This window comes from Archocentrus centrarchus, chromosome 19 (assembly GCF_007364275.1).
Source record: "Archocentrus centrarchus isolate MPI-CPG fArcCen1 chromosome 19, fArcCen1, whole genome shotgun sequence".
NCBI classification, from domain to species: domain Eukaryota; kingdom Metazoa; phylum Chordata; class Actinopteri; order Cichliformes; family Cichlidae; genus Archocentrus; species Archocentrus centrarchus.
In genome coordinates this window covers 21074980-21102841 of record NC_044364.1, presented here as the reverse complement: position 1 = coordinate 21102841, position 27862 = coordinate 21074980, and the positions used below count along the sequence as shown (strand labels likewise).

The following is a 27862-nucleotide window of genomic DNA, read 5'->3' as shown; positions in this document are numbered from 1 at the left end:
AGGTGACAGAAACAGCTGGGACCTGGATCCAAACCAGAGGAAGGCTGAATGCTGTTTGGAAGAGACATGTTTTCTATTTCATTTTAAAATAGAGATCTTAAAACTCTAACATTTTTAATCAGACGTTCCTCATGTGTGGTGATGGGAACACAGCAAGTTTACAGGCTTTAAAACCATGTGCTTAAAAACATGGAGGAGCCAGAAAAAGGAAGCTGAGGATCTTCACTGAAAACTCTGGAAAGCCGAGAGCTAATCTTTTAAGCATTAAAAGAGTTTCTGCTGTTTGCACCTGCTCAGATTCAGTTTTAAAATGGTTACATGGTGAAGATTTACACTCATCACACACAGAAAACAGATGTCTCACTCTGCTCAGTGTTTCTCATACTAATTTATTCATGCAGCTCTCATCACATCTGGAAGAAGTTTTTCATTCGCCAACAAGAACAACAACAACAACAACAACAACAACAGAAACACTGTCGCCATGATGATGCTCACTGTGTACACCGGGAGTTCATGTCCTCCATCTTGGCTCCAGTGCACCTATGAGGATGGAAACATGACCAACTGCAACAGAAACAGATTGCAGGACACAGCCGCCATGTTGGAGCCCAGGCTTTATGCTAAGCTAACAGTTTCCCTCCATTTAAAGGCTTTATAGTAAGCAAACCAGCTGCAGTTCAGATGAGGAAGCAATCTGAACTAGGCAACAACATGTTGTTACCACAGCAGTTGTTCGCCACCAACATGGCCACTGTGGGCTGCATGGACACCCAACTGTGAGCTTGTTGATGCTAACACTGATGCTAACACTTCCAGGATACAAAAAGTGTAAAAAATACAAAATGAACTTTGTACAAGTCACATACACTGTTAAAAATCCGAGGTCATCAAAGGACAAAGGTCAGAGGTCATGGTGGGTATTTACAGCAGGATCTGATCATGGAAATAATGGTAGCTGATGACTGCGCCTGGCCTGGTGTTTGACTCTGTCCAAGAAGGATAAAGGTGTTTATGTGATGTTAAGTCCAATGAAGGAGTCAGAAACTGTACTGAGCATATGCAGTCCATGATCAGATCAGACTGTATTTGTTGTGAAGATATCACGTGTAATTGTGTTAACATCCTATAGGAGGCGGGGCTTTGAAGGGATTGCTACCTGCAGGCTATCTCTGGATTTCTTAGCACCATTCACAGTCAGAGGAGAGAAATCTGAGTGAATCTAAAAAAGTTTTTAATTCTGAGACTTTCAGACCTTCTTTAAATGTAGTAAGTACAAGGGCACTCGATAGCATTTCCAAGGCCAATGTTGTATCTAACAAACAATAGAAGAAAAAGCATTTGACATGGCCAGCTGTTAGAGACAGGTAAGAAAAACATCTGGGAACAACCAGAGGAGGTTCCAGCTGAAACAGAAACCTCATCTGAAAGGAGTCCTGGTGCTACGTCATCAGTTTTTCTAATGATGAAGTGACGTGAACGTGTCCTAATGAAAGCGCACTAAATGAAAGCACAAATGTTTGGTTATACTCCTGCTACTACAACTGACACTACAACTACTGCATTTATCAGAGCTGACAGAACAGGTGGAGTGATGAACAATGAGATGAAGATGAGAATACCAAAAACATTCAGTACCATGTTTGCAGCCTGTAGTACTAGTTACACTAACACTGTAGAGTTTCTAGTTGGAGTTCTACTGTGGAAGGATTCAATAGTTGCTGTAGGTTAAAGTGTTATAGGGTTGTAGTTCTAGGTAAAGTACTGTACGAGCTGTACAGTGTAAAACTAGTCTTACGTAGTTTTAGGGCAAAATACTAACAGCTCTACCACTGATGTGGTATTTAGTAACTGTAGGGTTGTTAATGGGTCAAATACTAGCTAAAGTACAAATGTTATAAAATTTTAGAGCCCACCTTTGATCCCAGGTAGTTTTAGTACTCGTAGAAGTACCATGCAGTCTGGTGTAATACTTGCATCATAACTTGCAGTCTTTGTTGTACTTGGTCTTTTTATATACTGGAGTACTGCTATCTTACACATGTGAAGTAGGTCACTGTAAGCAGGGCACAGTAGTATTTATAGAGTTGTACTAACATTGCTCTACAAGCTGGAATACCATTGCTTTAGAATTTAGTACCATTTGTAGAGGAGATGAGTTTGATACTCATAGACATACAATTACTGAGTCAGATGTTTTTCTTTAAGGATTTATATGTTTTAAGACTAGCTGTAGGGTTGTTCGTAGGATTCAGCACTAGTTAAAGTACTACAGCTGCAGGTTTTTTAGGGTTGCATTGGAGTTTATGATGAAGTTACAGGTTGTAGTACTAATTGTAAGGTTACACTTCAGGACTGTTGGACAGACTCAAAGTGAGGGTTTCATTCTTTCCGTTTTAGGATAATGATGTGATGTTGGATCGTCCACCAGGAGGTGCCACAATCCTTTGAGCAGAGCGACGTGGTATGTGGTCATCAATCTGAGCTCCTGGACAGAAGAAGAGGAAAAGGATTTTACTGTAATTTTAGTGTTATGAAGTCTTATTTTTTTATTTGTATCAATGATATAATGATCAGATTATTGATCAGGAAACTGCAGACATGTTTTTGTTTGCCTACCTGCCAGGGTGAATCCTGATTGGTGAAGATTTCGGGGCCCGGTCAAGGTTTTTGGACAAGAAGGGCCCCTGCTGGTTGGAGTGGGTGGGACTGATTTAGTCATACTGATGACATCATGGACTGGACCATCGTAGTTTCCACGAGGGACACCGCGAGCTTCTGCCATCTGATATGGGAAGAATAAACCTCCAGTTTATTGGCCATATGATAGCTGTTAACCTGCACCTGCAACTAACCCATCTTTAAGTGTGCTATGTGGCTAACCAGCTGCTGACTACCTTGCTGCGGGCTTTGATCCTCTTGTACACAAAGTCAGGAAAGGCCTTTCTGGGAACGAAGCGTCCCGAACCTTCAATCACATTGAGTTTTCCGTCCTCCAGAACAACTCGGCCGCCGCTAATCACCACTGATGCTACACCTCGAAATTCCATACCCTCCAAGATATTGACTTCCAGGTTCTGCACACAGGAAATTGATCACGATCAGGAGTTATGAGGTACTTTGACTATAGATGGTAATGACTGATACAGTGGAAGTGTTGTTACCAGGTTATGAGTCGTTGCTGAAACAGTTCGTGTCTCCTTTGGGTTCCAGATGACAATATCAGCATCAGATCCTACAGCAATCCGTCCTGAACGCACAGAAGCATCATTACTTACATCACAGTTAATGTATGTGGAACAAAGTGCTGCAAGAATTTGTATTATTGTGCTTCAGGACTGCCTGAGTGTTTCATGGTCTAAAGAAACAGTGTTTACCTTTTACACCATGTCAAAGGTAAACACTGGGCTATGTAGTACAGGTCTTTAAGGTGGCAGTAATCAAACCATTACTTAAAAAGCCAGCACTTGACACAGCTGTCTTAGCTAGGCCAATCTCCAACTTTCCTTTTCTCTCAAGGATCCTTGAAAGAGTAGTTGTAAAACAGCTGATTATCTGCAGAGAATTGGTTTATTTGAAGAGTTTCAGTCAGGATTCAGAATTCATCACAGTGCAGAAACATCATTAGTGAAGGCTAAAAATGACCTTCTTATGGCCTCTGTCAGTGGACTCCTCTCTGTGTTTGTCCTGCTAGACCTCAGTGTAGCATTTGAAACTGCTGACTATAATATTTTATTACAGAGATTAGAGCATGCTGTAGGTATTAAAATCATCTATCAACTAGACTCCAAGTTCTTCATGTAAATGGGGAGTCTTCACACTACACTTAATTATGGAGTTCCACAGGGTTCTGTGCTAGGACCAATTTTATTTACACTGTACACGCTTCCCTTAGGCGGTATTATTAGAAAGCATTGCATACATTTTCATTGCTATGCAGATGATACCCAGCTTTATCTATCCATGAAGCCAAATGACACACACCAGCTAGTTAAACTGCAGGAATGTTTTAAAGACTTAAAGGCCTGGATGACCCTTAATTTCCTGCTTCTAAATTCAGATTGTCTTATCTCCCTCCCCTCACCCCAACCGGTCATGGCAGATGTCTGCCCATCCCTGAGCCGGGTGCTGCAAGAGGTTTCTTCCTGTTAAGAGGGAGTTTTTTTTCTTCCCACTGTTACCAAGTGCTTGCTCATAGGGGGTCGTGTGATTGTTGGGGTTTTCTCTGTATTATTGTAGGGTCTTTATTGACAATATAAAGCGCCTTGAGGCAACTGTTGTGATTTGGCACTTAACTTTGTCCAGACCTTTGACTGGTACTGTAAATAAAAGTGATTTGAAATTGAATTGAACCATGTCCCATCATACCTTTCCGTGGATACATGCTGAAGAGCTTGGCAGCGTTGGTGCTTGTTACTGCAACAAACTCATTCTCATCCATCTTCCCTGTGGCCTGAGAGACATACAGTGGAAAAAGCATGAATGTCTTCTGAAATACACTGACATTTACGGTGAAGGGCAGATGGAGATCAGGAGGAAACTCAGGGTAGACATTCAGCACATTCACACTGATACTATAGGACTGACATCTGGGTTAGGGGTCTAAGGTCAGGTTTTCTTACCACAGCTCTGTCCCAGACCACTGACATCCTCTCCTCGATGCCGTTGGTTCCCTCTGGGATCAAAGTGAAGTCGTCTTTACCGACGGCTTTCTGAGCAGTGGAAAAGCTGGCCTGAGCACTAGAAGTCACCTGGAGGTCTCCACTAGAAAACACACAGCAAACACCTTTAAGAGCTACCTGTGACCTCTTGAAGGTCCAGGTGAGGGGCAGTCATGCTCACCATGCTAACAGTGAGGTCAGGTACTGCGGAGTTGAAGGGTCAGGGTTAAGGGGCGGACTCGTGACGAAGGCAGCAGCGGTGGCCCAGTCTTTAGACCAATAGTGGGAGCCGGTGGTGGCTAGGCCGGCTGTGATTGGTTCCCCGTACACCACCATGCCTGTGGACAAAGAGGTTCAACTTACAGGGACCAAGTAACTTTCCAAGTGTCTGTACCTGAGCCTGGTGGTGTTGTTTGCATTGATGAGTTACCCCAGAGCTTTGTAAAGTCTGTCAAAGTCAACTAGTCCCAGCTGAGGGGGGTCACAAAGATGACGTCTACCTCCGTATAACTAGAACATGGTGGTTAGTGCACTGAAGGAAAATCTCAGAGAGCTCTACATCCAGTCCAGAGAAAAATTTAATTTGTTTTCCAACATCTAGCTAAAACAAGGCTACAAATATCTTCTAGTCCCATTGCATGGCTGCTTAATTACTATAAAATCATAGTCATAACACTGTACCAAAGCCCTAAAAAAACTGAACAGCATAGTTCACAAAAAGTTCCCTGGATCAGTTGGTGCTGAGACTAAAGGCTCCCTCTCAGAGACAGAAAGTTAAAAACACCCGAGGTCCAACATACCTGAAGGCCATAAATGCACATAACATTTTCTTGAGTTCACATATTTGTTTAAAATGCAGATTTACACAGAGCTCCTGCCCTGATGATCATCATCCACAGAGACTGGAATCTGATATCTCTAAAGGGAAAAAATTCTGGTTTACTGCCTACCAGCTGAGCTTAGCTTTCACCCTCTTACAGCACAATGAATCTGAAGGCTCTGGACCCCAAATGAAAGGGTTCCTGTCTGAATTAAACCTGCTAAATCTGGATTAAAGGCTGAGGGGACGAGGCTGATATTTTCACCTTTCTTCCTGGCTTTGGCGATGACATCAGCAGCAGATTTGCTCATCACCTTTGTAACATACAGCGGGCAGTTGGCCTGTTTGGCGATGGTGATGGCCCGATACACTGCCTCAGTCTCTACCTGAAGCACACACAGCAGAAATACACAACATGCCAACACATTAGCCACAATCAGCACAGGTGTGTCTCGGGTGTGCATACCTCTTCAGGGTGAGATAAAATATGTCCTTCAGGTCCAGTGATGCCAAGACACAGAAGCTTCTTCTGCTCCTGAAACACAAACCAGTTTACACCAGTTAAAACCTGTTCATAGTAGTGTATACTGGGCACAGTCCTTATCATCCAATTTTGGAAAAGTCAAATGATAAAATCAGAGATTATGTGTCTGTTGTGCTAAAATATATCTCTGCTCTTGCTTTTAACGATAGGCTGTAACATGCTACTACTGCCTGAAGGTGACAGTAGTGCCCAGTGAAAACTGATTAATATGTTTGCTTAAAAACTGTTTTTGCTTTTGACTACAACAATTACAGACCAATCTCAAAGTTACTTTTTACAGCAAAATTTTTGGAGATTACTATTTTTCTGCAACTTCTTGAATCCCTATATCAGAACATATTTTTAAAATGTCAGTCAGGTTTTAGGTAGCATCACAGTGCTGAGATTGTGATTATTAGGGTATCAAATGATATTTGAAGAACTGCGGGTGCTGGTGAATGTTCTGTTCTTTTACTGCTCGATTTTAGTGCAGTTTTTGTATCAGTCAACCATGAAATTTGGATGGAGAGGCTGCAGCTCTGGGTTGGTATATCTGGGACGGCTCTACAATATCTGACCAACTGAATTTTTTTTTTATTATCGTCAAATCCCCATCCTCAGTTTAGACCAGTTTAAATAATTCAAACCAACATGAATTTGTTGCGAAACATCAACTTTCAGTTTTCCGCTGTGTTTATTAAATGAAAAGTCAGAGCTCTGCTCTATTACCTCATCAATGATGTCACCGTTCTCAGCATGGACCTGCGCGATAGCTCCAAGATCCCGAAGGACACTGAACGCCTCGTACAGCTGAAGTCATGACAACGGTAAAATGAAACAACAACAACAACATCTCCAAAAAGAAACAAACAATAATAAGTGATGATTTTTGTGCACCTGGGAGTCCGAGCTTTGATATTTATCTTTGTAGGCCATGAAGAAGAGGAAGGAGTTCACACCTGAAACACAGAGGCCTATAGCTTATACTCAGCAGTACTACAGTTTATACTCAGCAGTATCACAGCTTATACTCAGCAGTACTACAGTTTATACTCAGCAGTACCACAGTTTATACTCAGCAGTACCACAGCTTATACTCAGCAGTACCACAGTTTATACTCAGCAGTGCTACAGTTTATACTCAAAAGTACCACAGTTTAGAATCAGAATTACTATAGTTGTCCTCAGCAATGCTACATTTTATACTGAGCATTACTACAGTATGTATTCGGCAATACTACAGCTTATACTCAACAGAACTACAGTTTATACTCAGAATTACTACAGTTTGTACTCAGCAATACTACAGACAATACTTAGCAGTACTACAGATTGTACTCAGCATTACTACAGTTTGTAATCACCAGTACTAAAATTGTTCTCAGCAGTACTACTGTTTGTACTCAGCAGGACTACAGTTTCTTTTGAGCTGTTCTACAGTTTGTATTCAGGACTACAGTTTATTGATGGGAGAGGGATCAGAGAGGGAAATCTAACCCACGTCATAACCTGATGCCCCAAGAAATGTAACTACAGGCTGGATTGATGCAGCCTGCAATGATTGTGATTGCCATGTTCAGGATCATCAATTCCTCCTGTGCATTTCTGGCTACTTTTATACTGCAGTTTTTTAAATTTAGTTAAAATTCAGTTAAAAAAACTGACCACAACAAAGAGTGAGGACCCAAGAGGGAAAAAGTCACGGTATTTTATTTATTTCTATCAGCTGGCACTGCATGCAAAACACCGGGACATGGTGGGACATGATCACAAGGGAATTAACACATAAATAAACACAAATTTGCTACATAGTGGTATCTGCACCATCCGGTAACACGACCGATCTGTTTAACCAGCTAAAGTTCAAACACTGCAGCCCTGCCAGTATAACCAGTATTTGCTATGTTGGTCTGAATAATTCTGATTTAGCCTGAAGCTGAACATGTTTTCTGTTTGCTCTGGGCTGTAATGGACCAGCCTGACTGGAATGAATTGAACACAAATTTTGAACACATGTACAGGATCTTTCAGGATGTTGCGGCAGTGCAGTGAGCAAATTTATCTGGTCTAAATAACTTGGTCCTATTTCTTCTTAGTATATATAACTTTCTATTCATTTCTATTTAATTTATTATGTTTTTATTTATGTTGTAATTTCTTTACTTTTTTTAATATTTTATATATTCTGTATTTTATTTTCAATTTAGTAGTTGTTTATTTCAAAAAGAGATTGTAGAAGTGCAGTACATGCAGCAGTACTACAGTTTGTCTCATCCATCCATCCATCCATCCATCCATCCATCCATCCATCCATCCATCCATCCATCCATCCATCCATCCATCCATCCATCCATCCATCCATTCTCTTCCGCTTATCCGGGGCCGGGTCGCGGGGGCAGGAGCCTAAGCAGAGAAGCCCAGGCTTTCCTCTCCCCAGCAACCTCCTCCAGCTCATCCGGAGGGACCCCAAGGCCTTCCCAGGCCAGCCGAGAGATATAATCTCTCCAGCGTGTCCTGGGTCTACCACGGGGCCTCCTCCCGGTGGGACATGCCCGGAACACCTCACCCAAGAGGCGGCCAGGAGGCATCCTAATCAGATGCCCGAGCCAACTCAACTGACTCCTTTCGATGTGGAGGAGCAGCGGCTCTACTCTGAGCCCCTCCCAGATGGCCGCACTCCTCACCTTATCTCTAAGGGAGAGGCCAGCCACCCTTCGAAGGAAACTCATTTCTGCCGTTTGTATTCACGATCTTATTCTTTTGGTCACTACCCAAAGCTTGTGACCATAGATGAGGGTAGGAACATAGATCGACCGGTAATTAAGAGCTTCGCTTTTACACTAAGCTCCCTCTTCACCACGACAGACCGGTGCAGCGTCCGCATCACTGCAGAAGCAGCCCCGATCCGTCTGTCGATCTCCCGCTCCCTTCTCCCATCACTCGTGAACAAGACCCCGAGATACTTGAACTCCTCCACTTGGAGCAAGAACTCGTTCCTGAGCCGGAGAGGGCACTCCACCCTTTTCCGGCTGAGGACCATGGCCTCAGACTTAGAGGTGCTGATTCTCATGCCGGTCGCTTCACACTCGGCTGCGAACCGTTCCACTGCGAGCTGGAGGCCACCCCCTGATGAAGCCAACAGGACTGCATCATCTGCAAAGAGCAGAGATAAGACTCTGAGGCCACCAAGGAAGAAGCCTTCCGCCACCTGGCTACACCTAGAAATTCTGTCCATAACAATTATGAACAGAATCAGTGACAAAGGGCAGCCCTGATGGAGTCCAACACCCACAGGAAATGAATCCGACTTATTACCGGCTATATGGACCAAGCTCTCACTGCGGTTGTACAGAGATTGTGAATGGCCTGCAACAACGGGCCAGACACCCCATACTCCAGCAGGACCTCCCAAAGGATACCCCGAGGGACATGGTCGAATGCCTTCTCCAAAGCACATGTAGACTGGTTGGGCAAACTCCCATGCACACTCGAATATCCTTGAGAGGATAAAGAGCTGGTCCAGCGTCCCGCGACCAGGACGAAAACCGCATTGTTCCTCCTGAATCCGAGGTTCAACTAACGGACGGACCCTCCTTTCCAGCACCCTGGCATAGACCTTTCCGGGGAGGCTGAGGAGTGTGATCCCCCGAAAGTTGGAGCACACCCTCCAGTCTCCCTTCTTAAAGATGGGGACCACACCCCGGTCTGCCAATCCAATGGCACTGCCCCAGATCTCCACGCAATGTTGCAGAGGCGTGTCAACCAAGACAGCCCTACAACATCCAGACCCTTCAGGAACTCAGGGCGAATCTCGTCCACCCCAGGGGCCCTGCCACTAAGGAGTTGTTTAACTACCTCAGTGACCTCACCCCCAGTGATGTTCAAGTCATCTCCCTCGTCCCCAGACTCTGCTTCCACTACAGAAGGCGTGTCAGTGGGATTCAAGAGGTCCTTGAAGTATTCCTTCCACCGTCTGACTATAGCCTCAGTTGAAGTCAGCAGCACCCCACCCGCACTCTAAACCGTGTGAGTGAAGCACTGCTTTCCCCTCCTGAGTCGGGTGACGGTTTGCTAGAATCGCTACAATGCCGTCCGAAAGTCTTTTTACATAGCCTCACCGAACTCCTCCCACACCCGGGTTTTTGCTTCGGCCACTGCCTGAGCTGCATTCCGCTTGGCCTGCCGATACCTGTCAGCTGCCTCCGGAGTCCCACAGGCTAACCAAGCCCGATAGGACTCTTTCTTCAGCTTGATGGCTCCCTTCACCTCCGGTAGCCAGCATCTGGTTTGGGGGTTACCACCACGACAGGCACCAACCACCTTGCAGCCACAGCTCTGAGCAGCAGCCTCAACAATGGAGGTGCGGAACATGGTCCATTCGGACTCAATGTCCTCAGCCTCCCTCGGAATGTTGTCGAAGTTCTGCCGGAGGTGGGAGTTGAAGATCTCCCGGATTGGGCCTTCTGCCAGGCGTTCCCAGTGCACCCGAGTGTCCAGAACATATGGCCACAGATCTGATGATACCCAGAGGTGGCAAAAGTACTGACATTCTGTACTTAAGTAGAAGTACAAGTACTTATGTTAAAAAATACTTTAGTAAAAGTCGAAGTACTGGTTCAACTTCTCTACTTAAGTAAAAGTAAAAAAGTACAGGCTCTGAAATGTACTCAAAGTAAGAAAGTAAAAGTAATTCTTTGGAGGATGTTTCTACAAGCTATTTTTGTGTAAAACTAACCGAACCTCATTATATATTATTGTAATAATATAAAATAATATTACATGAGAATACAAACGTTATTCCAATCTAAATTTTAATCCTAATGAATGCACTCAGCTTGAATCTGTTATGTAGGACACAAACTGTTAAAGGGAATTTAAACACAGCTCTATTCTCTGTGTCCTCCATAGTAGAGGGTGACTGTGCCTCCACCTAAACACCAACATGAGGATACTCAGGGGTTACAGTGGGATTCAGAAGGTGGAGGAACCCTAAGATCAGCTGTAGTGGCTCTGCATGGGGAGAAGAATCACAGCTTTCTATTGTAGCTGCAGTAAATGATGTTGGTGTGCAGGCTGTGATCAGCTGACCTGCTGCTGCTGCTCTGAGGTTTACTGCTCTGTGTGGATGAACTGAACTCACAAAGATGTAACCCAGTATTTCACAGCTATCTGAGCTGATCTCCATCCCCTACACTGACAGCATACAGGCTGTAGAAATGTTGGATTCAGTGAATGAATCTCAGCATCAGCAGCTTTGATTCAAACTCATCTCTGCTGCACTGATGTAACCTGTAACTCTGACCATGAACACAAACACTGTGCTCCAGTCCAACACAGAGCTTTACTGTAAATACAGTACAACAAGCTAACCTAAACTGCAGTATTTTCATAGAATCTTTGAATTACACGTCAGCATACTTCAGTTTATTTTCCAGTCCTTTCCTTTAATTCTAACCTCTCTTCTTCCTCTCCTGTCCTCTTTCTCCATCTCTGAGTGAACTTCTCTCTCTTTGCTCTCCCTGAAATACAGCAGCTCTTCTTTTAGCTAGCTGTGTGACAAACTGCACACACTTTGTGTGTTTGCTGATATTTGTTGAGCATTTAGAAACGCTGCATTTACCTGCCACACGTTACTCCCTTCATGCTCGCTCCTCTTCAGTAGCGCTAGCTAAGCTGTTTATGTGCCGCAGCGCAACTTACGGACTCGGTCCGGCCCGCTGTAACCCCTGATTATAGCGCTATAAATGATACATTAATTATATGGGTTTGCGTATTTAATCCCTTTGTACGAGATAAGCCCCGATGATGGAGGATACGCCAGTACGATTGTCTCTTATGTGTTATTATTCCTCCGTTTAGGCTCAGATCGTTTGATGTTTGACGGCGCACTGACCGGAAATGCAAACTTCTCTCTGACGTGTTAAAAAGTAACGAGTCTGTTTGAAAATGTAAGAAGTAGAAAGTACAGATACTTGTGTAAAAATGTAGGGAGTAAAAGTAAAAAGTAGTCAGAAAAATAAATACTTAAGTAAAGTACAGATACCTGAAAAATCTACTTAAGTACAGTAACGAAGTATTTGTACTTCGTTACTTCCCACCTCTGATGATACCATTACAAAATCGATCATCGACCTGTGACCTAGGGTGTCCTGGTGCCATGTGCACTTATAGACATCCTTATGTTTGAACATGGTGTTCGTTATGGACAAACTGTGGTTTGCACAGAAGACCAACAACAAAACACCACTCAGGTTCAGATCGGGCAGGCCGTTCCTCCCAATCACGCCCCTCCAGGTCTCAATGTCATTGCCCACATGAGCGTTGAAGTCTCCCAGCAAGACTATGGAGTCACCAGATGGAGCACTCTCCAGCACCCCACCCAGCAACTCCAAAAAGGGGTGGGTACTCTGAACTGTCATTCGGCGCATAAGCGCAAACAACAGTCAGGACCCGTTCCCCAGCACGAAGGCGCAGGGAAACTACCCTCTCGTCCACCGGTGAAAACTCTGACGTACAGGCAGCAAGCCGGGGGGATACAAGAATACCCACCCCAGCTCACCGCCTCTCACCGAGGGCAACTCCAGACTGGAAAAGAGTCCAGCCCTTCTCCAAAAGACTGGTTCCAGAGCCCAGGCCATGCGTTGAGGTGAGCCCAACTATATCTAGCTGGTATCTCTCAACCTCACGCACTAGCTCAGGCTCCTTCCCCACCAGAGAGGTGACATTCCATGTCCCAATAGCCAGTCTCGATAGCCGGGGATCGGTCCGCCAGGGCCTCCGCCCTTGGCCACCGCCCGACATACATTGCACCCGTTTGTCTCAATGTATTATAATATTTTGCCTAAATGTGTGGCAGTACTCAGTAATAATCTTTTGATTATTGATCAGTGAGGGTAACCTTTGTCTTTGACGAGTGTCTCCAGCTCCTCGTACAGCCCATCATGCCAGCGGGTGATGTCCACATGGAGGGAGAAGTCGCAGCATGCCCTCTGCTCTGCCGTCTCCGTCCACTGGTCGAATGCTGTCAGTAAACTAGTCCCTGGTTCCACCAGTGCGTGGTCAACTGCCAACACAATCAGCTTATCGTTAGGGTGTCACACTCAAGATGGACAATACTGATCGATTATTGGTGATTACTGACTGATAGTGGTGGTTCCTCCGGACAGGGCGGCTCTGGTTCCCTGGTAGAAGTCGTCGGCCGGGTTCATGCCTTTCTGTGGAGCATGCAGGTTGGTGTTGGCGTCAATTCCTCCGGGGATCACCAGCTGACCATATGCATCCACCGTCTTCACACCAGAAGGGACAATCAGGTTCTCGCCGATCTGTCTGATCGGGGACCAACAAAAAGTCTTATGTCTGATACTTTACTCGACTTCTGATTATTGGGGCCACCTGATGAAATGTACTTCACATGGCTGTGCTGAAGCTCAGTGATGACTGCTGAAATACTTAGATTAAACTGTTTTGTATATTCTGATGTTCTGTGAGACGTGTGCCGTTTTTTTAGAAAAATGGATAAAGGAGGTGCTTGGTGTGGATGGCTGATTATTCTGGAGAAAGCACCACATCTGGATGAAGAGAGATGCTTATGCCACACTAAGAAAACTAATTAATTTTCTCAAACACAGGGACAAACTGAAGGTGATCTACTCTCACCACAAGAAGAAACACAAGCACTAACGAGTGAAATTTTACTCAAAAATAACCAAAATTAAATAAAGTTAGAAAATATTTAAAGAGCCGAGCTCTCTGAAGTCCAAACAGCTTGAAACCTGTTTTTTAAAAGCTACCTTTAGAGATCTGTATGAGCTAAAGTAATTTCTTTAACTATCTGCAGCTGAGACATCTCATAAAAGCTCATCAGCATCCTTCACTTCCTGTCCCCACAAACAGCTGCTGAGATGATGCTGACAGAGGAGAGTTTATGAAAGGACATCGGCTCAGAGCTGTTTCCATCAGAGAGGTCACATTAGAAGCTTAATGTATGAAGGAAGATTTGGAAAGTGAAATGTGAGCAGAGCAGTGGAAATCAGCTCATGCTGTGACAGTGAATCCACACTAACACACGATAACTGGTTCATGTGAACATCTGAACCTCCTCCAGGTTCAGAGGTTAGAGTAAAGTTCCAGCAGATACACAGAGAAGATGATCAGAGGCTGAAGAAGATGTTTGAAGTCTGAGAGTCAATCAGAAAAGTTTGTTTTAGACATGAAGATGTTTTGTTCCTCTTCAAATATTTGTTCTTCAGTGACTTTGTGAATTTTGTTTGCCGTGCACAGAACACGAGGAACAATGTGTCATTTTGTTTTGTTCCTCTCAAAATCATAATGATTACATCACTGAAAAAAAGATAATATGTTTACTTTATAGTCCCGTCCTCGACATAGACGTCGGCATAGAACGACTGGTCATCATTGACGATCTTTCCTCCTTTGATGATCAGACGGTCACCCTGGAAACAGACAGAGAGGATGCTGGGTAGATCAGCAGCTCATAACAAAGAAACTTCTAACTGAAACCGAAGATCCAACAGAAGAAATCATTGTTACTCCTTTTTAACCAGAATTATCTTCAAAGAGGGGCACGGCCTCAAAGTTCAACAAAGTGAGGCTTTCTCTGCGTTAGAACCTAACACCCCAGTAGAGACAGGAGGTATCACGACGGTGGTTACGAACTTTCTGCATTAAACTGGATTCTCTCCTTCAGGCTCTGAACATGCTCACATAAAAAGGGGTGTTTCACACATCATGTGACTCTTCTTTCGCACAAAATGATCACTTTGGGTGCTGCCTGCTCCAATCAGAGATGTTATCAGATGATGATGGCAATAATCTGTGAGATGAACGCTGCAGAAACTGGTTAATCTGATGATTTCTGGCATGTTTTCTTTTCCTCATTGTGTCTATCTCCCTGTTGTGCCAAGTCTGTGTTCCTGTCTCTGTGTTCAGCTGCTTCCTGTTTTACTTTCATGGACTTTTGTCTCTTGTGCTTTGTTATTAGTTCCTTGTCTCGTCTTCCGTGATTACTTTCAGCTGTGCTCACCCCTGTTGCCTGTTCCCCAATCATCCCTCTCTGTATTTATTGTCTGTCTTCCTTTTCTCTGTGTGTGTGCCTGCTTATAGTTCTGTTCATGGTCCAGTGTTCCTTTATCCTAGTGTGTGCTCCTAGTTTAGGATTCCTAAAGTTTAGTCTTCAGGATGTTTGTGTTTGGTATTTCTGTCAACCTCAATAAAGGCTTACTTTTCTTTACCCCCCATCTACCTGCCTTGTGTTCTGCATTTGGGTCCTCACTCCTCCCACACTCCTCACTGTCTGCCTCTGTGGACTGTAATGTTTTGTTGAGCTTCTTAGTTTCACTTCCTTCTCTAGTTTTGATTGAGATGGAATTTGATTTTCTGTCCTGAGTTTTCAAGTATTAGTTCGTGATTTTTGGAAGCCACGTTTCTGTTCAGTTTTTATTTGATTCCTGATGTTTTAGTTGATTCCTCCCTTCCCAGTATCCTTTTGTATCTTCTTTTCTAGTCTTTGTGTCTGTTAGGTATTTCTGTTATTTCCTGTTTTGATAGTCTTTTGTCTCTTGTGTCTTGTATTTAGTTTGACTTCCCCTGTCTTGTTACCATTGACTGATTTAATCTGTTTCTTGTTTCCTGTTTCTACTCCCCTCATTACAGCCCTCAGTGTGTCTGTGTGCATAAATGGCTTCACTTTCCCTTTGTCACAGTGTCTGTTGTTATTCGTATCTATTAAGGAATATTGTGGATTTAGTTTTCATTTCATTTTATCGACTTTGTATTTCTGATCTGACTCTATATCCGTTTTATTTATATAGCACCAAATCACAACTGTCGCCTCAAGACCCTCACACTGTCATCTATGAAGGAAAATGTACACTGGGTAAAAGAAGACATATTAAAAACAGTCTTCTGTGTTTAAGATGAACCTCATGGTCTTCTAGATTAAAATGGAGGCTCTGCTCTTTATGTACTCATTGCCATGGTGAATCCTTTCATAAGCAGTAACATTTACTGTCTAAATATATGAAAACTTCCAGATCTTTAATGCGTCTGCTCTGATAATGTCTCTGATTGTAGAAGGTGGAGTTCAGCTGGTCCATTTTGTGTAACTCAAAGAAAGCTCGGATATGTTGAACTTGAACTCTGACTTTAGGAAAATAAAAGTAAAACAGTGTGAGTGTGTGTGAGAGGAAAAGCGCTGTACAGGAGTTTAGTGTGAGCACTTTAAACACTTTGTTCAATCAGACTGGAAAAGAGCTGTTATATTAATAAAGTTTTTTTGAAGCAGGAAAAAAAGCCGGTAAAAATGATGACTGTGAATAAACAGCCTGATCAGTATCACAGCTCTGTCATCCAGACACAGGAGAATCTGATGGATTATAATCGAGTATTTCACTAAGGGATCATTCACATTTATCAACATTTTCCAAAGCGTACAAACTGTACGCCAGGGGGAGGGGGTTAACTGCCAACATACGTTTTTCAAATAGTTAGAAAATGTCAGTCAGAACTATGTAAGCGCTGCTGCCTGACCGCCAATGCCCAAGGCATCCTCTCTCGTTCACTTGTGCACCATTGTGTAGTCTGCAGATATGGCCTGTGGTCTGGCAGATCAGTTCAAAGGCCTCATTGAATTCTCTAAAATAGGCTATCATCGATTCACAATATGACTCTACTGACAATATCAGACAGGAGCAAACTGCGAGTACGGCACAGCAGGTGTGGAAAGCAGCCGGAGATAAATTCAACAAGTGGAAGCATTGTTCCAAAAAGCCGAATCAAAAATGGAAACCGTATGTAGTAAACCACAGAAAATGATAATGGATTTTAGTCAGAAGGTACAATAATTCTACATGTTCTTGGTGTGTTTTCATCTATGCTGGCCTGTATATTTCTGCATAATCTGCCAATTGGCAGCTGGCACTGTTGTCAACTTTTGTGTAAGAAAACTGTCAGCTGTCTCAAAAGTCGCTAGAAGTCACTAAGGACAAATCGAGGTCCGGGGGGGCTGGGCTGGGGTGTCCCCCTCAGTGCCGAAGAGAGGTCCGGCAATGCCATAGCATTATATACTGCAATATCTGCAGCCCTCTTGGCAGATCTCTCGGAAAAAAGACATTTTTAATGTCAATGACAGTTTTTACCCTCATTAATAAAGAATATATGAAAGTCCCTTTGCCAAGAAGTGATTGCAGCTTCTAACTTGTGACAGAAGTGTTGTTTCTCACTCAAAATGACGTAATATCATTTTAATCTAAAAATTAATCTACAGCAATTTAAATACATTTAAATACAATTCATTTTTTTATGGCAAATACTAGAAATCACTTTTTGGCACAACACCAGCATATCTCCAAAATGCTACAAAAGTTGCTGATGTCACTGGAAAAAGTTGCTAACTTTGTTGCTAGTCACTTTTTGGAAAAAGAGGCTAGTGGGTCTGAAAAGACCTAGTCACAAAGTCACTTAGTTGGCAACACTGGCTGCCAATGTTGCCAAAAAGTGATTGCAGCTTCTACCATGTGACAGGAATGTTTTTTATGACTCAAAATAAATTGATATAATTTATGAGAGATAATGTTTGAGATATGCTTGACAGATTATAGGTCCTCAAGTCATTTACAACAATATAAATACCAGCAATAATTCTTTTGGCAAATACCAGAAATCACTTTTTTGCACAAGACCGGCTATTCAGATGATAAACCGCTCCACTGCCACTGTGTACAGTATAGCGGCATGTACATTATGCATACATGCAGTGCAGTACACATTCACATTAAAATTCAAATCAGTTTATTGCACCCTATAAATTCTAATATAGATATAGGTATATCTGTTAATTAGAGGGTGTACTCTGCTTCTCGCCCTATGACAGCTGGGATAGACTCCAACCCTCCCCCGACCCTGAACAGGATAAGCAGAAGAAAATGGATGGATGGATTTTTATTTGTGCAACAATGCAAAGTTTTAATACATAGGAAAGAGTATATTTGCCACCAAGATTTCCTGAATTTTTCAACACCAAGATGTGTTTTTAATACTTCCTATTACATTAAAATACCAAATTAAATGTCATGAAAAAAGATCGACATTTTCTATGTGGGGTGGGGGGCAGGGCTGGACTGTGACAAAAAATCGGCCCTGGCATTTTTGGCTTAGACCGGCCCGCAACTATGTCTTAAAAGCATTTGACACTGTTTTACTCTTATTCAGTGTGGGCATACCTTTTGCTAATAATACTTTTTTTTTTTTTAACTTACTTTAGTAATGCTTAAATTGCAAAGCTTTGACGTATCATTTAGTTTTTTAAAATCTGTTATTTCACTTGCTTGAGGGCTTTTTAAAACATGTTTAACTAGCACAGAGGCTACAAATTCAAACTACTGTGCAGCCTTTCAACACACCTTTAACCTAAATATCTAAAATGCTATGATGCAGCCTAAAGTGGACACTTGCTGCTCATCCAACACTTCTCGGCCTTGACCGTTTGCTATTTTATCAGATTAAGGTGCCATGGCTGCCAGATTTGGGGAAGTATGCAAATGTAAATAAATATTGATATTAATCAATCGCCATTGCGCATCACACTGCTGCTGTCTTCACCTACAGCAGAGTCTGCCCAAGCCTTGAAGGGGACGTAAGCAATATTTGATTTGCGGCCCCCTTCATACCACTTCATTGTCCCCTGAACTTAATTGTTATTAATGCTGGAGGGTTAAAGTTGATTTTTTTTTTTTTTTAGGATATATTACAGTTTCATCCTTTTCAATTCAATTTTTCAATTCAATTACATTTTATTTATACAGTGCCAACTCACAACAAACAGACATCTCAAGGCACTTTATAGTGTAAAGTAAAGACCCCACAATAATTACAGAGAAAACCCACCGTTCATCCTAATCTTAAAAATAGAGAGGGTGTCTGTCTCCTGAATCCAAGCTGGGAGCTGGTTCCACAGAAAAGGGGCCTGAAAGCTGAAGGCTCTGCCTCCCATTCTACTCTTAAGTATCCTAGGAACCACAAGTAAGCCAGCAGTCTAAGAGCAAAGTGCTCTATTGGGGCGATACAGTATTATGAGCCAATGAAGAGAAGCCAATATGGGAGAAATCTGCTCTCTCTTTCTAGTCCCTGTCAGTACTCTAGCTGCAGCATTTTGGATCAGCTGAAGGCTTTTCAGGGAGCTTTTAAGACAGCCTGATAATAATGAATTACAATAGTTAATCCTAGAAGTAACAGATGCATGAATTAGCTTTTTAGCATCAGTCTGAGACAGAAATATTAGAGTGTAGCCTACTCATTAAAGTAGTGTTGTTACAAGTGTACAAATCTGGACAGTTAGAATAGTCTCTTCTTTCTTTTAGGAAAGTGTCATTTGTAAAAAAATTAAAACAAACCAAAAAAGCTTCATGACAAATGTGGGCGAGCTTGGGGGGCCCCTGGTGGTCAGGGGGCCCTATGCAGCCACATATGTCGCCTATGCCTCTGGCCGGCTCTGCCTACAGCCTGCTGTTTGCTGCAGCATTACTGTTACAGAGGACATGGAGGCTACAGCAGTGAACATGTCTGTGATCTTTACACATTTTGTAGCATCTACAGTGACACTCTTTAATTTCTTCGCACGTAACTTCTCTGCACCCCCTTTCTGCCGCTTCGGTTTCTCCATATTACCTCTCCTTTAACACACGCGCTCAACACTGAAACTACTAGCGGGAGTAGTTTCAGTGTTCTGCACCACGCAGAGAAAGGGTGGGGCCACTTTCATCCTATATTCTGATTGGTTCTGTCCTCTGTCTATATTGAAGATGGGCCAATGGGCCGCCCCCTCTAAATTGTGGGCCGGTCTGTTATAAAAAAAAAAAAGGGCTTAAAAAAAAAATCCAACGACATCGGCCCTTGAGGACTGTCGGCCCACCGGGCAAATGCCCGGTACGCCCGATTGCCAGTCCAGCCCGAGTGGGGGGGGGGGGGGTCTTGAAAAGAGTAGTCTTTGTACACTTTGGAAAATGCTGATAATTGTGAATGACCCCTAAATTAATGTTTAAAGACAGTTTTAGCTTTTATTTTCTCAGATGCAGCCTCGGTGGAGTTTAGCACACTGAGAGGAATGAATAAAAACTGAATTCAAACGTAGGATTAGACCACCTGTAGATTTAAAATAAGGTTCACAAGTACAGACAGCTGCTCTGTGTTAGGGTTGTAAAAAAGTCGAAGAATAAAATTTCTGTGAGAATCTATATTTCGTATTGATTGATTTTGTTCTGGTGTGCACATCCAAATGAAAATATGCTGCACGGCTCAAAATAGTGCAACAAAGCTTCTGTATGTCAAAGATGTGAAAAAGGGAAGAAATAAGTTTTTAAAAATGATGTAAATAAAAACATCTGTAAAACATATAAAAATTCTACACATTAGATTTGTATTTTGTAAACTTCGTGACATCAGATAAAGACTTCAAAAGCTCCTAAAAACCTTCAGACCCGCTGATGTTCTCCGGGATTTCAGGAAATGTGATGCTATTTTGCAGACATCTGACTGGTCAGTGGAGGTGATTTCATACTTGTTGGCCTCTAATTTCTGATCTGCTCTGGAGTAGGTTAGGCCTGCAGCATCAGTTACCATGACAATATATTCTGGGTTAACCCCTAAGTTACCTGGACAAGTCCAAATCCTGCCCCTCATACTGACACAGGTGAGCAGGACAGGTGACAGACGCTGTAAACTGTTATTGGAAACATGTTTAAAGCATGCATCTTGTCACACGCTGGTCAGCCGACAGGCAAACTGAAACAAACCGGACTGAAACTGGGTCAGGTTTTAACCCGAGATTTTACTGGCCAGCTCAAACGTCCCAGCTCCCCTGAACGCATCATGCAGCACCGGACCTCTACAAACCGAACCGGGCCGGACCGAGCCGAGCCGGGCGGTACCAGGCGTGTTTGCAGCTGCAGTCTGAGCAGCCCCTCCCCGCCCGGCTTGGCTCCGCGGCCCCCGGCCTCAGTCTGCTTCTGAGTGACAGGCGGAGCCGCAGCATCACCGGCCCTTTTATCATCACCGGCTCAGCCCGATTCGGCCCGGCCCGGACCGGCTGAGCATGACTCGGTTCGGGTGGACCTACCGCGGGTCTTGCGCTGCTCTTCTTGGCCTGGAACGACATCCTGATCGATCTGTGATCAGCTGTTTGATTCGCTCACACACACGCGCACAAACACAACCTGCTATTGTTACACCCGTACACACTGACGTCACGTTTCCGACAACACACCCAAACACAGTTTCCGGTAGGGGCTCCGACGTAAAAGCTCCTGAACGAGTGTAATCCTGTGAACACGCGCTGACATAACAGCCTGAACTTTACAATAAACCTTAAATTAATCTTTTCATCCAAATTTCTCATCGTCCCCATTTTAACAACTTTCAGCTCCTTGAATCCGCACTCAGAGCACATTATTGCACGTGAAACAGGCTTTTATTCTGAAAGAAGATCCTGAAACTGTGTTCTTGTCTTGGCCTCTGATTGGTTTTCAGTGTCAGATTTATTGATCTATTGATGTGAGCTGTTATTGATCCGCTGAGGTCTGAAGGATCTGTTTCTCTTCACATTAATCTTATCCACCAAATAAAAATAATAATAATAATAATAAATTTTATTTATAATCACAATATGGACACAATAATAGCTGGAAAACACCATTGAATTAAAAGTCAATACATCATAAAATTAAAATTCAACAGACTAGGCAATTAAAAAAAAAAAAAAGATGTTTTAAGGCTGGTCGGTCTTGGCGCTTAGGATTTTTTTCCATGAGTCCTTTTTTTTTTTCTCAGTGCACTTGCGTGTCTCTTGTGAAGCCTATTTTCATGAGGCCAAATTTTCCAAGGCAAACCAATGACAAAAGCATAACCATACTCATATGCAAAGCTGTGCTGGAGATTTTGTGCTGGAGAAGATGCCTTTAAAACAAAGATGTTTTGAAATAAAGCAATAAAAGAAAGACAGGTGTCTGCTATTTTATATTATTAATAACAACATAACCCACTACTGACGAGCAGCAGAGATACCTTCTTGTTAATATTTCACAAGTCAACAACAAACATGGTGAGGAATCACTGGCAGGATGGAGCGTGAGACAGAGATCCTCTTCCTGTTAAAATCATGCATATAAATAGCAATTCTATTTATAGCAAAGATTTAGATCTAATGACATCCTTCTGAAACACCAGTCAACATATGCATACTTGAACTGTTTTATGTTGGGAAACATGACTGTGTGTCTGAATGATGTGCTGCTGCCATCAGTCTAATATTTACGTTTCTAGACCAGTAACTCCTCTCTAACACCTAAATAAACCACAATACACCTACTGTAAGTTTACCTGCTGAGGCTTGTTTTACATTCTCACTTCTTTTTGTTCTCATACTCTGTATCATGGGTGTTGATTTTGGAAGGCAGGACACCTCTCCTTAATATTTAAAGCACTCCGCTAAAAGGATGAAAGAAGCAGGGAAATAGTTCAGAAAAATACTTCTACCAATACTCAGGGAGGTATTCTTGCACTACACTCAGTAATCACATTATAGTTACTAATCAAATCTTTAATTATGTGTAATGAGCAGATAGGGGAAAAAAGATACATTTTTTTTAATGAATGAAAGGAAGAGACATAAAGATTAAACTCAAAGTTCAACAAAGCAATGAGCTAATGTTATTATGCACAATCAAAGTTCACACCAACTCCATTAAAGCAGCTCTAGCCTGACTTTCAGCAAGAAAGTCCAGTTGATGTAGTTTAAAAAACAGGACACGGTAGAAAAACCATGTGTTTCCACAGTTAGTCTAGGCACCCCTGATTACTCAGCTTCACCCCCGCCTAGGCACCATGTGACGCCGCTGTATTTTAAAACTAGAGCACCCAAATTACAAAATGCAATGAAATAGCCGTTTGAGACAGAAAAGATCGACAGAGAATCAAATTCAATAAAATATACACATCTGTATCAATTAAGCCATTATTTAAACTTTAACACCCAAAGCTTCACTGCCAAATCTGTGTGTCAGGACAATATAAGTGACAGAAATAAAAAATTAGCAAGCATAACCTTGTTGATACATGCCTGGTCCCTGTTGTTTAATCTTAGCAACAACAATCAACAACAATGCAAATCAAATAGCCATGGGGCGAGCAAAGTCTTATGAACAATGACGAATCTGGTCTTTTTTTCTTCTGTCTTTAAAAGTCTCTAGTACTTGACCAACTGCAGGAGGGCACTCTTTATGACTGCCTCATACAGTTTCTAGGAGATGGGTCTATCTAGTTCACCAGTCTTAGTCTTTAGACAAACCTGGCAACCAAGTCTATGTTCATCTGGCTCCGCCTTGTTGACCCTGCCAGTGACCAACAAGTTCCTAGATACAGTCTCATCCACTGGCAAAACAGTGCCCCCTGGGGCTAAGTTATGTGACACCCACGACCACTTCTGGCACACTTGAAGCTCAGGCAAGTACCCTCTCATCCAACATTTCCAGAAGAGGTCTGCCATGTACTGGACAGTTAGTCTAGTACTGGACACCTTGGGCAAGCATAGAGGTCCTCCTTCTGGAAAAGTCCTAGAAGTAGGGATAGCTTAGTCCTCATCAGTAGAACATGATTTGGGTTGAGCGCCTCAAGGTCAGTGTGGTTGCTAGAAGGCATGGTGATAGGTTGCCCACTGATAATGGACTCAGCTGCACAAATAAAGGTTTGAAGGCTCTCCTCATCCAGACTCTGAGTCTTCAGGGTGGCATTGAGGATTTTTCTGATTGACCTGATTAAACACTCTCACATTCCTCCATGGGGAGAGGCAGATGGGGAACTGAACATCCATTAAATGCCTCAGATCCTCTATTTTGGAGGTGTTCCACTCTTGGATACTCAAAGATGCTTTACAATTTCATGCACACCTCAATCATACCTGGTGGTGGTAAGCTACTAATGTAGCCACAGCTGCCCTGGGGCAGTCTGACAGAGGTGTGGCTGCCTATTTGCGTCTACGCCCCCTCCGACTACCACCAAACACCAACCACACAACCACATTCACACTTAGGCAATGTGAGTTATGTGTCTTGCCCAAGGACACAACGACAGCATGCGCTCAAACGAGTACTCGAGCCAGCGACCCTCCAGTTACGAGGTGAGCATCTACACACTGCGCCACTGCCACTCTCAGTGCACAAAGGAAGATGAAGACTTCCTGGGTGCAAAGGAACACCAAAAGCAATGTGTATAAAATGTAATGTGCAACTCTCTTTTACAGCATACAAGAGCTATTTTGTGAAGTTTCACACTCAGAATGACAGCAATGTCTAACAACATGAGTATCAGCATGGCATGACAATGGGCCATACAAACCTGAGCCTATATCAAATCATATGGAAATATGTTTCAGTTCTTTGTTCAATCATTTGTTGACATTTTTTGAAATACTTCTGGTGTTTTTATTGCTCTGTAACAATTGCCTTATGATCTATGAGTTAATAATTTTCTCTGCAGTTTTATACCATTGTTGCACAATGTTGGGGGGGGGGGGGGGGGGGGGGGGGGGGGGGGGGGGGGGGGGGGGTCTGAAATATAAAAAAAATAGTTTTGGCAATTAAATGGCACAAAGTGAATCAGTAAATGATGTTGAATAATTTTCAGCATGTACCATTACAATGTGTGCAGTATGTTTGGACTGTGGTGATTCTGGTGACTCTGCTGAGAGGGGGGGTATCCTCAAAATCACCACACTGTTAGTTTCTTTATCCTTGTTCTAGTGTCTGGATACTGGGTTCCACTGAGATGCATTTTGCTGCCTTTGAACGAATTTGGATACTGGGAAAGATTGCATGCATGTCCTTACATGTCCGCACAGATGCACACATACATGCACACATGCATACATGCACATACACACAAAAGACTAATGATGTATCAAAAAAAAAATATATATATATATACCAGGTGACAGGTGTCTCAACCAGCTGGTAGCACATATGGTCACTCAGCTTTCTACCTGTTTCATCTACAGGATGAACCTGTCAATTTTAGAAAAGAAAAGAAAAGAAAAGAAAAGAAAAGAAAAGAAAAGAAAAGAAAAGAAAAGAAAAGAAAAGAAAAGAAAAGAAAAAACATGCAGCTATAAGGGCTGAATAGGCATCAGACTGCTGTGGCTGCAGGGAGAATATTAAATATTATGTAAAACATAAACACACCATCTGAAGATCACACAGCTCTAATTTGACAACGAAGTTGTTGATTTTTAAAAAGGTGTTGGAGACTTTTAACCAGAGGTTAAAAGTTAAGTTTGAAAGGGTTAATCAGAACACAGAGATTTTTAAATTCATTAGAAATAATATGAACCTCTCTCTTTCCGTAGCTTTCCCGGGCGAGTCCAGATGGAAACACCACTGTCTGTCCTCCTCCTCCTCTGGTGGCATCACCTCCATCTTGGCTGTGGGCGCGAGTGGTTCTGCGTCGCTGTGTCTGAGGACTGAACGACTCGAAGTTCAGAGTTTTGTTCTCGAACGCTCCCTCAACATTACAAAACATCCCACCATACTTCATCCGAGGGCGAGGAGAGTCAGAGCCAAGCCGTGACAGGAGAGAGGAGCAGTCGTCCTCTGGAGAGCACCTCCTCTCAGACATCATGGAGAGATGTGACCTGATCAGAGATGAGCAGGAGAAGAAAAGGAGGAGGAGGGCAAGGCTGGGAGGATGAAGACCTCAGTCAATAAAGGAAGAGACAGGACGACAGGGGTGGGGGGAGAAAGGAGGCCATGTAATCGTGAGCTTTAACTGAGACTGAGAGGGAGGAAAAGGACAACAGAAGCATTTAACCAATCAGACTCACAGGTTGTTGGTTTGAGTCCTCATTTATTTAATGAGATATTTTTTCCATCAGGTGTTTGTCTTTATTGATCAGCAGACACTCGCACCTCCTCAGTCTGCACTGCTCCACTGATCTCTTATTGATTTTATCACCTTTTAAATTGGATAAAGATTGTGCCGAGGTCAGAGTGAAGTCATGTGACCTCGCAGCAAGCGGCCGACTGCTTCAGCTTCAGTGAACACACACACACACACACACACACACACACACACACACACACACACACACACACACACACACACACACACACACACACACGCACGCACACATTGGTCAGTACTCATTACTGTTGATGCTCTAAAGTTACTGCAATTTGAACTGGATTTCTTTGGCTGTCAGATTTACTCCATCTAATCTCACACACACACACACACACACACACACACACACACACACACACACACACACACACACACACACACACACACACACACACACACACACACACACACACACACAGAGTCAGTTGACTGTAACAAAGTCTAGATTTCATATCTACATGAAGCCTTCATGTTTGAAAATGAAGTCTGAATATACATGTTCATATGTGACAGGATTCAGCCAGCGTTACTGAACTGACCCAAATGTAGGACGACCACAGACAGGCGGGAAGTAAATAAAAGATCTGGATGTACTTAACAAAGAAACAGAAAGCGGTGCAGGTAGGTTACAGGATGATCCAAACAGAGTCGACTAAAACAAAGCACAGATAAACAGAAGACAGAGGGACAAGACACTTCATGTTTAAACTGAGTGAAAGTTTCTGATCGTTCTCAAGAAAATAATCTGCATGACCGAGATCTTCATCAGAATCTGAAATAAGAAACTGACTCTTCTTCATCTTCACAAACAGAAATACAAGAGCTGTTCCTGTTCCTGCAGAAAACATGTGCTGTGGAAATCTGTGTTTACTCAGGTTCCTACAGGGACAGGTACCCGCTGGTCTTTGACAGATCATGCGGGAATCTCCAAAGAGTTTCATAGTAAAACAGCAAAGGAATGATCATCTATGGTGCACATAAAGACAGAGGTCAAACAGAGGCCAGAGGGTGCTTTGACACAGACATGGCATGGTGCTACAGTGGTTAGCACTGCCACCTCATAGCAAGAAGGCTTCATGTTTAAATCCTGGTTGGGTTCTTTTCGTGTGCAGTTTGCATGTTCTCCTTGGGCCTGTGTAGGTTTCCTCTGGGCTCACTGATTATTCCAGATTGGATGTGAGGGAGATGAAATGTATATGACTTGTAGTTAAAAGAGCTTTTAGTTCACATGTGCTCTTTGTCATGGTGTCTGTTGTCCAGTCTGCCTGTGAATAACCCTGTAATCTAGTGGTGGTGAGATGAGGCTTCGAAGCTTTCCATTGAATTGGTGCACTTGTGGGCCGAAGCTTCATTTGCTCTACTGCACCATCAGGTGGACAATAAATATAAAACAGGGAGAGTGATTATAATGACACCGTGTCTTTGCTGTATGAAGCTTTGAATAGAATTAACGAATGATGTTTGTGATCCCAATGCATAAATTCTGAATTTATTAACATGGTGTCCATCTTTATGATACAATAGCAGGTTCAAAAGGGAAAGTGGAAACAAACTGGGGAGAGGGTTGGGAAGTGAATGTGCTTGTGTTACTTATTACTTAATTTATGTACGTTAGGAGATCAGCACAAAATATTTGCAGACAGGTGGAAATCTCTTTTCTCCTCTCCTCTGCTGGTTCCATCACAAAAATATGAAGTCAAGTCAAGTCAAGTCAAGTTTATTTATAAAGCACATTTAAAACAACGACGTTGACCAAAGTGCTGTACAAGATCTGTAACCCCAAGGACTATACTAAATAAAAATAAAAATATATAAATAAATAAATAAAATAAAAATAAATAAATAAAAACATTAAGAACAATAAATAACATAAGAAAATTAAAAATTAAAACGTTT

At 42.7% G+C, this 27862-nt stretch overlaps 1 protein-coding gene across 2 annotated transcripts; it reads right to left on the bottom strand.

Moving 5' to 3' along the window:
• Positions 1-369: 369 nt before the first annotated feature.
• On the bottom strand, positions 370-25681 carry dpysl4 (dihydropyrimidinase like 4). Of its 2 annotated transcripts, none has more exons than XM_030755912.1 (15): positions 25397-25681; positions 14369-14457; positions 13146-13330; positions 12903-13067; positions 6902-6963; positions 6734-6814; positions 5948-6016; positions 5747-5867; positions 4843-4999; positions 4623-4764; positions 4369-4453; positions 3165-3250; positions 2898-3077; positions 2620-2785; positions 370-2488 (listed from the first exon to the last, which is right to left on the bottom strand). In XM_030755912.1, exons 1-15 carry the CDS (start codon positions 25679-25681, stop codon positions 2397-2399), a joined length of 1965 nt encoding a protein of 654 aa, XP_030611772.1. In that variant the 3' UTR covers positions 370-2396. The 2 variants fall into 2 exon arrangements, with proteins under 2 accessions (XP_030611772.1, XP_030611773.1); XM_030755913.1 differs by lacking the exon at positions 25397-25681 and adding an exon at positions 21135-21271.
• Between the last annotated feature and the right edge of the window lie 2181 nt (positions 25682-27862).

Excerpts from the sequence above, each read along its gene's own strand:
- dpysl4 (XM_030755912.1), bottom strand. The coding sequence starts at position 25,681 with ATGTCTGAGAGGAGGTGCTCTCCAGAGGACGACTGCTCCTCTCTCCTG. Across the intron at positions 3,251-4,368 it reads CAGCATGTATCCACGGAAAG|GACGGATTGCTGTAGGATCT; the intron begins GTATGATGGGAC and ends CTGTGCGTTCAG. Across the intron at positions 2,489-2,619 it reads ATCAGGATTCACCCTGGCAG|GAGCTCAGATTGATGACCAC; the intron begins GTAGGCAAACAA and ends TCTTCTGTCCAG.